This window comes from Grammomys surdaster, unplaced genomic scaffold (assembly GCF_004785775.1).
Source record: "Grammomys surdaster isolate TR1022 unplaced genomic scaffold, NIH_TR_1.0 277, whole genome shotgun sequence".
NCBI classification, from domain to species: Eukaryota; Metazoa; Chordata; class Mammalia; order Rodentia; family Muridae; genus Grammomys; species Grammomys surdaster.
The window spans coordinates 17,611-30,737 of NW_021604718.1; the positions used below are offsets into that span (position 1 = coordinate 17,611).

The 13,127-nt window shown below is 48.7% G+C and overlaps 1 protein-coding gene across 6 annotated transcripts in view; it reads right to left on the reverse strand.

Annotated features, from left to right (window-relative positions):
- Positions 1-755: 755 nt before the first annotated feature.
- Positions 756-13,127, reverse strand: part of Mapk14 (mitogen-activated protein kinase 14) — a 57,452-nt gene continuing 45,080 nt past the window's right edge. For 3 of the 6 annotated variants that reach the window (XM_028777052.1, XM_028777055.1, XM_028777054.1), the window contains exons 9-12: positions 12,277-12,356; positions 6,981-7,059; positions 3,948-4,121; positions 756-2,875 (exon numbers count right to left, since the gene is read on the reverse strand). In XM_028777052.1, coding sequence (XP_028632885.1) covers positions 2,808-2,875; positions 3,948-4,121; positions 6,981-7,059; positions 12,277-12,356 — 401 coding nt within the window. In that variant the 3' untranslated portion in view covers positions 756-2,807. Of the gene's footprint in view, positions 2,876-3,947; positions 4,122-6,980; positions 7,060-8,127; positions 8,208-12,276; positions 12,357-13,127 lie in introns of those variants that run through there. The other 3 variants (XM_028777053.1, XM_028777056.1, XM_028777057.1) reach the window with 2 other exon arrangements.

Sequence of the window (13,127 nt, forward strand, 5' to 3'; positions counted from 1 at the left end):
CACAGGACAAAAAGCCTAGCTTAGTGTCCTCAGGTTAGCTGGGAGACCACATCAGCAAAGACCCAGAGAACCTGGCTGCGAGGCCCTGCAGCCTTCTAATGCATGGCGCAGCTCACTAGTTTTGAAGACAGCAGACTCAGGCAGGTGTCCTCCCATTCTGCGCACACAGGCATACACCTAGCCTTCTCTTTGGCAATTTAAAGGTAAAAAATATGATGTATAAAGTTTTAGAATATATAATCAGAAAGCAACTTTTTAAAGTTCATTTTATAGAAGCAGTCGGTAAACCTGACAAGGGCTACACGTTAAGCAGCTAACTGGGTAACCCTGTGGTCTCTGCCCCACGGATTTCAGTTGTCCTTGTGTCAATAAAGTAGCCACAGAAGACATTAACAAACCTGTGGGTATTCTCTGATCAAACCAATTACTTGAAGATGTGAAAAACATACATTTCAGATACAAGAACAGGTGTGTGTGGATGCATCCCAGGCCACTGTCTGTGTTTCCTCTCTGTGTGGGAACTTGCTCACATACTAGAACAGGCGTGTGTGGATGTGTCCCAGGCTGCTATCTGTGGAGTTTCCTCTCTGCATGGGAACTCACTCACAGTGAAGACCTGCCTTGACCACAGGTCCACCTAAGCAGCTTTGAAAGGGTCTGCCAGACATATGTGCTAGGTCACACCTGATGGGGAAAAAAAGCCAGAACACTTCCCACAACCAAGAAAAGGATCAGAATAAACTTGAGAACCCATCTGAATTTGAAAAATAGGCTTTATTTTAACCAGTGGTATTGTCTGACATCCTATGGCATACCAGATTACAGCCAAGTTCACAAATACGAATAAACAGCAGTTTTCTCGTTCCCTTGTCTTCCGATGGAGAAAGTGGGCGGCGGCCTTGTGCTGTGGATGCCAGGAGCTCTCTGCCAGCTCTCGCTTTGAGTCCGGGCCCTGGAGCACAGCCTTGACACAGCGTGGTCACATGTGCAAAGACGTCTTCAATAAAATACCAGAGCAGAGCTTTGTTGGAAATCATACTTGGCATTCAAAAACCAGACACTGTGACTAACCCATCTTGATGGGTTGATGTGGAGTTGAACTGCATATTGAGGCGGGCGGCAAGGCCTGGCCAGTCTGCCTCCTTCTGGACTCCAGGTGATTCAGGGTCATACCCTGCCCCATGGAGTATGCATGTCCCTGCACTGACAGAAATGGAGACACCTTGACCTAAATACAAGACCTGTTATGTCCAACACTGGAATCGGTTTTACACTTTCTTACTGCACAAAAAAGCTTAAATATATGGGTCCTCATATAGCACAAAGTGCCCGAAATTCAGAAAATTATGCAAACAGTTCTTCACCCCTGAGGATTCATGTTTATAAAGGTGAAAATACAAAATATTAAAATAATTTGCCCTTTCTCCCCATCAGAAGGAACCACACTCTCTAAGGATTCCTACAACATACAAAATTCCAAGACAAAATTGCTTTCTCCCCAAATCGATACTGAAATCAGCATCAAGCTGCCCGGGGGTTGGGGGCCCTTAGAAGAGAGGGACCTGTGACTACTTGGTTTTGTGTCTAACAACCCTGTTTTGAGAAAGAGAGTAAGAGGAGTTCCTGGGTTCAGGAGCTCTCGCTTCTTCCTTCGTTCAGTTTTCAGCTTTCTTAGCTGGTTACTACCACGAGTGAGGAGAACATCATTTCCAGAGCTGGGACAGTCCTAGGGGAGTTGGCGACATCAGATGGCAAGGGTTCGGTGCTCTGTCTGTCCGGTTTTCCTGCACCATGAGCACCTGGAGGGTCAGTTGTGTTCAACACAACGTAGTTGGAGTGAGGAGCAGCCGTGTGCCCATGGCGTCAGCTGAGGCGGTGGACAGGAACTGCTGGGAAGTCTTCACGCGCCTGGCCCAGGGCTTCCAGAAGACAGGACAAGCTCCAAGAGCACAGCATGCAAACACACCTGCACTCGGCCAGATGTGAAGATGACACACACAAGAAGAAGCTACTGATGGCAGGAACCTGTGCCTGGCCCTGGAGACCCCTGCACTGAGGTGAACGGTAAGCATAGAAAACAGCTTGCTCCTGGAAGTGAGGGAGAGCGGCTGCACACACACGCATGCACACACATGCACCCATGGCCTCCTTGAACGCTGCCTTGTTTTTTCCAGCTCCCCGCTGGCCATCCAACAGCCCTGTGCACTTGCCTGGCTCAGAACATCAGCAGCTGAGATTCTGTAACTACGCGCCCTTCTCTCCTTTTAAGGCACACACAGACTGGCAGCTTTGAACACACCTGTCAGGTCCTGAGGACATTAAGCAAGCTAATCACAGGCTAGAGCCCAGGAGCCAGTTGGTTCTCTTGGGCTTTATGCATGGCTGAGGGATAGCCTCAGACCTGAAGCAGCCTCTCTCTGTCACTGTGATATGGTAAAGACAGGGCCACAGGAGAAGACAAAGTGGCAAGGTAACGAGGAACAGGGATCTATGACTGTTTCTTACTTTGACTTAACACACACGTCCCTATGGAGATGGCAGTACCCACTGGCCTGCCTAGACTCTGAGAAAGCAGGCAGACTGCCACGGAGCAGCCATGACTCATGACGTCACTACCATCACAATGACTTCCACAAGGATAGGTGGACAGACAGACAGACACACACACATACTACACACATACATGCACCCCCTTCCACCATGAAGGAATCTTTCAACAAGAGGCACTTGAATGGTATTTGGAGAGTTCCCGAGAAAAGGCCTTCCCCTCACAGTGAAGTGGGATAGACAGAGTGGACACCAGGCGCTCAGGACTCCATCTCCTCTTGGTCAAGGGGTGGCGGTACAAAACTCATGACTTCATCGTAGGTCAGGCCTAGGGCAGGGAAGGGAGGGAGGGAGGGAGGTGTGAGACGCAAAGCAGACGCTCAGCGCCTCCCTCAGGTGTGGTGAGGAACTGCATTCATCTGCCTTGCTTTTTTGCTCATGACCTGCAGCAGAGCAGCTGCAGTTCCAGGACACGGAGAGACTGTCACCCCACTCACTCCATCCTGCAAGGTGCTCCTCCCAAGTGCTCCCCGGAGCAGCACTGCACTCTGCACACAGCGAGGCAGCCCCGCTCTGGAGTCTATGCAGAACCGACCTGTGATTTACAAAGGGTGAGGAGATGCGGCTCCATCCCGGCCGTCCCTAACTAGGCCAAAAGTAAGCTATTAAGCCTCTCGTCCTGGTTCTGTGCTGAAATACACTGGACCCTCTGCATCCTGAGAAGATGCTGTAACTGTAACCCCAGAACCTCAAAGCTCTATGTCAACGCACAGGGCTGTGCACTCTATCTACAAACCCACCAGGGAACATACGCACCCAAGACCCTGGCTATGAGTTTAGAGATCCACTAGTAACCACTCACAAGGGTTTTATTCAGACAGGTTCTCACGTAGCCCAGGATAGCCTCAAACTACCTATGTGGTTGTGAATAACTTTACAGACTTTTTTTTTTTTTTAAACTTTAAACTTTCAATCTGATTCCCAAGTGCTCAGGATCACAAGTGTATTCAAAATATTAGGCTGCCATAAGTTCTCGCTTTCCCTAAGGCTTCTGATTAGTGAGAATCACTTAGAAAAGATTTTAAAAAATAAGTTATTGAGTTGGGCAAGTAGTTCAGTGGTAGAACACTTGCATAGTATGTGTGAGTCCTAGGTCTAATCTCCAGCACTGTTCAAAAAGATTACATAAGCTGGGTTTGGTAGTGCACGCTTTTAATCCCAGCACTCGGGAGGCAGGGACAGGTAGATCTGAGTTTGAGGCTAGCCTGGTCTACAAAGTGAATTCCTCTGAGTGACTACACAGAGAAAAACCCTGGGTCAAACAAACAAACAAACAAACAAACAAACATGAATAAAAGGAAAGCAAGCTCAAGGCCCAGGCTAGCCCGCCCTGGACTCACTCTTCCACTCATCTATAAGGAGGTCCCTGCTCTCAAAGGACTGGTCGTAAGGGTCGGCCACCGGCTCATCGTCAGGGTCGTGGTACTGAGCAAAGTAGGCATGCGCGAGAGCCTGGGCTGCTGTGATCCGCTTGTCCGAGTCCAGAACGAGCATCTTCTCCAGCAGGTCGACGGCTGTCACACCAGAGAAGAGGAGGAGGAGAGCACAAGACATTAGTGACAGCACTGTGCAAGTCCCAAGCGTCTTTCATATCCACACAAAGCACCCTTGAAGGTGTCTGTTTCTGCACGCAAGTCCTTTCCTGTGTTATTATGTGCTGAATGCCTCTGGCACATTTTAAGAACATTGCTGAGGTTTTTACAATAAACAATCCTCCCCCAAGCCTCCCTCTCCCCATTCGCCTTGGTTCTCGTGTGTCGACCCTCCGGGTGTTTGCACAGCATCATCAGAGGCTTCCGCTCTTTTGTGTGCTCTACCGTACCCCTCCCAGTTTTCTCTAGTCTTTAGATTTACCACAAACCAGAAATTACATCTTAATCGTTGGTAAGAATGAAGTCAGACATACTGGGTAAAAACCATGTCACAGATGAGGCTGTGAACTGGGGCACCACAGCCACGAGCTCCAAGCTGTTGGACCTAAGGTTGGTTGGCATCTGCCTCTTTCCCCTTTCTCCCCAGGTGAGTAGTGGGGACATGTCTGTCTTCTGGTGATCACCAGTTACTTTTGGCAATGGCTTCCGGCATCTACTACTGATTTTCTTCTCTCCCAAAAGCAATGACCTCATTAGAGGCTACGGAGCAGACCTGCTTGCTTCTGTCTGATGAGGATGTCCCGCTTAGGAGGATAGCTTCGTACAGAGCAGCTATCACACGAAACAGAAAGGCTTTCTAACCTCCATAGGTTCTTTTATGTGTGTTTAAGTATGTCTGCACTACAGTGTATGCCTGCTGGCTGAAAATCTGAACGCCAGCAGAGGGCACTGGACCCTGGATGTAGAATTAAAGACAGTTGCAAGCCACCAGGTGGGTACAGGGACTCAAAACAAGGGCCCCTCCCTCGGCAGGGCAGCAGCAGTGCTCTTAAGCACTGGGCCATCGGTACAGCTCCAGATGAATTCTTCAGTGTGGAAGGCTGTGGGTACTGAGGAGAACTTGCTGAAGAGATGATGGACCTCTGCTCTCCTGAGTGATTACAGACCCTGCAGCCTGAACTCCAGTTACTCACAGAAATACAGGCTTTGAGGGCACAGAGGAAACAGCAAAGTGCATACGCTAGCTCTCCAGTTTAGAGTACTAAGAGTGCTGGGATATAGCCAGTAAAGTGTGCATAAGGCCTTGGATGGTGGCACCCACTGTAACCCTAGCATTTAACAGACCACATGACTCTGATTTCAACCCTGAAGCACGAGGTAGACTGCCTGCATTCAGACTCTTCTCATGGTCTTCTACAAGTCTGCTGACTTGATACTCAACGTGAGTGAGTAGGTGCCTGCCACCCTAAGGTAAAAAGTTGTATGTCCTCAGGGCCAAAGTACTTAGCTGAGGAACAAGGTCAGAAGAACAAGACTTTTCAAGCATGGAGGCAGACATAAATAGACACTCTAAGATCAAAGGGCAACGTGAAGTCCTCAGCTGTGTTTGAGACTAGCAGTGGTGCGAAGCCTGTGACTGACAACAGGCTGTTCATATTTATATCGCTGGTGTGCAGCCCAGCTAGCACGCTGGGGACAGCTAGGACAGCCGTCGGTAACAGCATGTTCCTTCTGCCCAGCACTTGGCAATGGGCTGCCAGGCACGTTTGGACGTGAGCAGGCTGTGAGGAGCACCAGATGGGCCAGAGCTTCCTTTCAGTCTCCAGCAGCCGGACTCACTCCTGTAAGCCGGTTCTTCTAGTGTCTAAACGAGGCTGTCGATCACGTCGGTCAGAGAAGACTCCAACACTGTGCACTGTACATCTGACGTGTGAGGACTCGGAGGTGGAATCATCATGGAAAGACTACAGGTCACAGACCCTCACCTGGATGCTGCAGCTCAAATAAGCTACAGAAAGCCCAGTGAGCCCAAACGACAGGGAGGCCACAAACCTAACCCAACCTGTCAGCACTGTGCCGCCTGAGGCCTGAACGGTGTAGCTTAGGCTGGACTCCCTCCTCCAGGAATCAGGGACCTCACTTGCTACAGGAATCATGACCACAGCCACAGCCACGCCTTGGCACATGGCTATGGATGGAGTTCTTGAAAGGGAGACAGCTTCTGCCTCTCCCAGACATCAGCCCTTCAAAGGATAAAGTAACTCTGGCAGATGTCTTCTGGAACCCTCGGAAAGAGACATGATCCACAAGGACTTAAGTGCACTGACTTTACAGTGACATCTGCAGGAATGGGAGAGTGGGAGACAGCAGAGGACACATGCTCGCTCCCTTCTCATGGCAGGGAGACGTGGTCTGATCCTTCTCCATCCACTACTGCTCACTACACAGAGAGAGGGACGAGAACTTCAGCTAATGTCCTTACTGTAACCACCCATCTTTAAGGACAAGCAGGACACACTCTGAGCTACCACTGTCACCTCCGTGTGCCAGGTGACCCTGGAGGTGATGGGCAGAAAGGCGATGAGCCACCCCAACGTCTGAGACGGCAAATTAAAGCTGCAAGGCAGCAGGTTACACCATGAAGGGCAGAGTCTGCAGAGTGGAGGGCATCAGGACCCAGGACTGGGCATTAAGCACGCATCTGTGCCTGTCTTCTGTTCTTGGCTGGGCTCCACCAGTAGCTGAAAGGGTCGCACTTCCCTCCTTCCCCCTAGTTCCCTGTTCTCCACTTTCACTGCCCTGTCCTGTCCACCACCATATTCTGTGAGCATGTGAACATACAAGCCTATGAGCGTACACTCTTTCTTTAAATGTGACAATATAGACAGAAATAGCCATATTTAAGACCCAAAAGTTACTTAAAGGTACTCTTTTTAGTCAAAAGAATAAAACTTCAAGTCCCTAATTTATGTCACAAAAATAAGATCATGATCAACTCACCCAGGGGGTTGGCACCAATGAACACATTTGCGAAGTTCATCTTCGGCATCTGGGCCAGAGACTGAATGTAGTTTCTTGCCTGTAACAACACAAACTCTGAGAATGGCTGTGTTCAGAGTATTACTGATCCCGAGGCTGAGGCCCGCCATCCTCCAGTGCAGACATTGCCTGGGTGCTCCCTTCAGGCTCACCCTGCTCGTAGCCACTGACCTCTTCTATTTGTGACCGCTGACTTCCTCCTTGCTGTCTCCCCACAGTTCTGTTTCATGTGACTGAGAGTGCTAACCAATCAACTACTCTTTTATAAGCTTTCTGGTCAAAGGGTCAGAAATTTAAAACCAGAACTGAGACTAAGAAGTCTTCTCCAGGCCCCCTTCCTAATCAGGTAGGTCACGAGGAAGAGCTGGCACTGAAGCAGACTCACTCGAATTTGAACCAGACACAGACATGCTGTAATCCCTTCCTACTAAACCATGTAGAACAGAAGAAGGAATGGAAGAGAGGTAAGAAGATCCATCTTGCCCAGAGAAGCCACCCTTCAATACAGACAAGAGCTGAAATGCAAACAATGTTGTTCCATGTCTGTCTGCTAGCCTGTTTCCCCAAAATACTAAGGACTCGTTTCAAGTACCTCCCAGTCACCTCTGATCATAAACTGGAGTTAGGTTATGAGCTGGTCAAGAACCTGATTCCCTGAGCGCTCATACTTGCTGTGAGTTACTTGTCTTTTAAACAACCCAGCACACCTATTAGCGTAAGGGACTTTACAGTGTGTGTTTGCATGCAGTCTTGTCCTGGTTGTAAAGTGGGTGGAGAGCAAAGCACACTAACGAACTGTGCTCCATGCACTGAGCCGTGGCCGCAGCACACCCTAACCACATACGCCTGCAGCGACACACATGCTATCTCAAGCACAAGAGTCAGAAAACCAAACGCCAGGGAACACTACCCCACGCTGTACTGTTGGCTCAATGACATTTCATTTCATCTCAAATGTCAACACCCTGCTAGCACACAGCCAACTGCTTTAGCAGTTCTTGGGGCACATGCAAGCGTTTGGTGACATCAGGAACTGCTAGCTACACACAGACACTATGAGAAGGTGGCCTCTGAGTTAGACCTCCCTGAACATGCTGTTTGTTCTCACCTCATGGCTTGGCATCCTGTTAATGAGATAGGCAGGGGGAGTCCCCGTCAGACGCATTATCTGCTGAAGCTGGTTAATATCTTAAGATGCCTCGTCAAGGGTATTGTTAAACACACAGTGTAAAGATCAATGCCAGCTGTTGTTGTTTTTTTTAAGTCAAAAGCTTTTTTAAGTCCCAAACAAAACAACTCTACTTCCCAACCAAACCAGGCCAGAGCCTAAGGCTGCATGTTCCAACATTCTTTGGAGAATGGCAGGAGCTCTTAGGCGTGTAGCCGGTGAGTGGTCATGCACACATGAAAATGAACTTTTCCTTAAGTGTCAACTTTAATGTCAACCGGATTGCTCCTTGATCCAGGATACCGGCCAGAGAACCATTTTCAAGTCCCAGTGGCCAAAACTTGTTGGGTACAGTGGCAAATGCAGAAGATGGAGATAATGGTGACGAAACTCTGGAGACCTAACATAGCCAACAGATCTACCTGAGGAGGAGGTTCAGTGCTGATGGCACAGGCTCTAGAGACACACCCTACAGGCTGCGGCACTTGGAGTGTGGGGACTATGCCAAGTCTCAAAGACACTGGCAGTGGTATATTTAAAAATGCATGCCACACATCTATAGGTAGGTGAAGAAGGGTACTTTAGGAGTGATGGCAAAGGCAAAACAGAAGCCACAGTTTGGCTGACAGCGTCAGCGCATGCCACAGTTACCCTCACACCTGTCCTGAGGGAACACGTTAACTTCAATGAACAGAAAGTTTAAGATGTTGTGTTCATCTGACAGGGGCAAAGTTGCATGAAGTTTCCGTTATTACATTTTCACATCTATTTGTGTGGTGGGAAGGAGCAGGGCATGCATAGGGCACGCATACCACTAATGGACGGAGGTCACTGGATCAGTCTCCAAGTTGTAGGAGTCAATTCTCTACCCACCGTGTGGGCCCTAGGAGTGCACTCAGGTCCCTCTGCTTCTGAGCCATCTCAGTGTCCTTACTCAAATGACAGGTCTACTAATTTCCCTCAGCTAGGCCACCAATTCACCAGGCACAGGCCACAGCTTCTGAAACGGAAACTGCCCGTTATCTCACGCTCCCTCTCAAAGTGATGACAGTATTCTAAACCTTACCCTGACTTAGTGAGCGACCTTTCTCCTCACTTAAGTGTCAAGTCATCCTTCAGCTGGAATCTCTTCTTTAATAAACCAGCCAAGTCATTTCACTCCTTCTTGGCTTCTCTGAATGAAAGGCTTCCCTTTCCTTCCACATCAGCAGGAACCCCGCTTGAAGGTCTGGTTATTGCTAATGCATTTGCCCTTTCTCTACCTGAGTTCAGAGATGGGCTGGCTCACTCTGCGACAGACTTTGGACTCCCCTTGCAAACTGCACACTGAACCATGCTCTGTATACTGAGAGGACAAACTCGGTGAACCAGCCACAGCAGGACTAAGCTAAGCTCACACGCTCACACTCTGTCATGCTCTCCCTGCATGTGGCATGTACAGATCAGCCACTTGTCATCTGGGGTCAGGAAGATGTATTCTGAAGGAACAGGGGCAGGGATCACGCCTTTGCTTCCTTGGCTTTGTGAACCGTGTCAGAACACTAAGCAGTGAGTGCTGTCCTGGGGCCTCTGCCATGACCCGGCCAGCTTTCTGTTAGTCAGACCCAGTGTCCTTGTCCACACTGGCTTCTCTGTCCTGTTCTTCCCAGAAGGAATGAATTATTCAGTGTTCTGCTGACTACAACTCTTTATTAATGTCCTTCCTTTTAAATTTTTCTTTATAGGCATACTCACCCAGCTTTATCTCATCTGTATGTAGGTACTGTGTGCTCCCCACCCCCCAGGGGTTCTAGGGACTAGACTCATGGCCATGCTGATGTAACTGAGCCACATCCACAACAGCTGTTTTGTTTTTTTGTTTTAAAAAAAAAAGTGTCTTACATTAAGCCCAGGCTGGCCTCAAAGTTGCTATGTAGGTCAGTTCCAAAGCTCAGTTCTTCTGCCTCTGCCTCTAAGGGCTGGGGGGTTACAGGCCTGCACCATCACATTTGGTGCTCTGAAGATTTCAAAAGTACTGAGTGGTGTCATCAACATTAAATTAACCTTCCCGTTCCCTTTCAACATTTAGACTATCACTACCCACTTCTGACAATTCTGCAGGGAAGCTCTTTTCTCACTACGGTACTCAACCGAGTTATCACTGAGAGGATGTTTATCTTGGTATCTGATTTTGTCCATTGCTGCACTAGAACTGTTCAAATGTATGATGTGCTCACTTCATGTTAAGATAAAAGACATCTCATTATTAGGCCATGTATCCAGCTTTATGTAACCCCTGGGGGGTGGGGAGCACACAGTACCTACATACAGATGAGATAAAGCTGGGTGAGTATACATAAAAAAATCTTATTTATTTTTATTTTACGTAAAAGTATACTATAGCTGTCTTCAGACACACCAGGAGAGGGCACTGGATCCCATTACAATGGATGATACCATGTGGGTGCTGGGAATGGAACTCAGGACCTCTGGAAGAGCAGTCAATGCTCTTAACCACTGAGCCATCTCTCCAGAGCCCCAGCATTGTTTCTTAAACAGAAATGATGGGTAGGTGAAGGGTAGATATTCCCTGTCTCATACGTGTGCTTCAGAACCTGTAGCAAGCAGCACCTATCTACAAAGCAGATGCTGGAGTGGGAGGACACAGAACTGCTGGCAGTAAAACTCAGACGGGGAGGAATGGCCACCTCAGTGTCACTAGCACTACTTACTAGCTGGCTGAACTCCTACCCAAGGCCCAGCCTGCTCCATATCCTCTTACCAGCCAGTGCTTCCTAAACACCCCCCTCACAGCAGCTTTGGCTCTCCACCCTCAGCTTCTGCATTTCAAAAGCACCTCTTCAGTTGTGGTCAATACCTCTGACAATGACTCTCAAAACAGCCATTGCAGGAGGCGATTAGCTCCCATTACCAGAACCGGAGGGATCACTGCCTCTGCCCAGTGAGTCAGAGCATGACTCAGGCAAGTCACGGCTTTTGTGTTTTTGCTTCTTTATCTTAAAGGAGTAAATGAAACAAAATAAAATAGGCCCAGCAACCCTTTCACGTTCCTCAGAAAAGAAATTCAGAAGCTGTTCTTAGCTCCAGGGTCCTTTATGTACAGCCACACAGGAGATGTGGGGTCTGGATTTTGTCAGGGGAGGTGACTCCAGTGTTGCTGTTTGCCTGAAGCTACCCCACTGCCTTCCTAGCTGGGCAGAAGGCCCTTCTATTGGGACGTGGTCGGAGGGGAACCTAGGCGTGCACAGCTGGGGCTTGGCACCTCCATTCATTTCCGGGGGGGGGGGGGGGATGAGAGGAAGGAGGGGCTGTCCTAGCTTCCTCAAAGTTTCTGGCTCCAGAAAGTGACCAACAGATTAAAAAACAAAACAAAGCAAAAAAACAAAACAAAAAACAAAAAACTCATGGCTGAAGTAAACCAGAGTCACCTCTTATGGCCTCCACGGAGAAAGCACAAGCCCCAGGCGGCCTCTTGTGCTATTCATTGTATTGACCAAGGTTCCTGGAGGAGCTCAGGGCCATCTGCAGGTTGTCATGAGGGGAGGAAGCTGTTCTGTGTGGTCTGAGGTGGGGAGAGGAGCCTCATGGACAGACCCTGGCACAGGAGGTGCCCCTCTAGGGAAGTAAAGAGCGGGTCACTTTGAGACAAGGCACGCTTCACCCTTCAGAATTAAGGTCAGACTAGCACATGGTAAGTGTCAGACATGAGATGCTCACCATAAAGTGAGAAGGGCTCTCGAGCATGTGGGCACCTTTAGAGAGAAGTCAGGGCTCAGGAGGACACACACATTTCCCATTAATCTCTCGGAATGAACTGGAATCTCAACTCTCAGTTTTATTAGCATACAATTGCCCCAAAGGGGTTCCCATGACCTTAAGTCCACACCCCAGATAAAGTGAGTTCAGAATAAAACACACTCATGCATGCAAGTGGGCACATGCAGGCTCACATGTGTGCACACACGCACAGCTCAGAAATCACACACAGCACACGGGCATACAAACATTCCAAAGTCAGAGTGCAGAATGACCAAAGGCAAGTGGCAGAGGCCCCAAAGGGTAGCAATTACAATCAAATCATCAACTCACAGACTCTGAGGAGATTTTCTTCAGAAGCTCAGCCCCTGGGGTTCCAACGAGTCTTAAAATGAGCTTCAACTGATCAATATCTAATGGTGGACTATAAAGGAAAATGTCGGGACAAAATAAAAGTGAAAAACAAAACAAAACAATAGTGAGCAAAATAAAACACAACAAACAAAACATCCCAATAATGGAAATGAAACCCCCAAACAAGGCCAACATGGTGGAATAACCTGGGTGGAAGGCTTCTGCAGGGTGGCCACTTTCAGCATGACTTACTTCTCCTGTAGAAAGGTTGAAAATAGCACCACACATACACATCTGTCACCATCATGCAGCAGGAAGTAAAGCTACTGGGGTTGGGTCTTAGACACCAGAGGCCACACTACTCAGTCCCAGCCTCCACCTCACCTTCCACCAAGGCACTAGGAGCCAGCTAAGCAGAGAATGCTGGCAAGCAGAGGCAGAGCACAGGCTATGCACAGTTTATTTGTGACTATTCCCTGAAGGCTTGACCTAATGAGCTTGTATTCTGGCAGCTGGGAGCCAGCTCTCATCCATCCCAGAGCCTGCTGTTCACTTGAGTGTGCCCTCTGGAGACATTCCCCTCTAGGAAGCAGAGCATGTGAGGGACAGGCAACCGGCAGAGGGCGCTACCTCATTATGGAGGACACCAGGCTTCAACCCTAATCCAAGTTTAACAATTTCACACACTAAAGGCTTTATGAATAAAGGCAAAGGGCCCAGAATATTCATTCTGCCATCCAAAACCTCAGAACATATGAGCACGCGTCCACCGGAAGTCACAGAGTCCGTTTACTCTCGTTGCCTTCAGTCAGAGAATAAAAAATTTAAAA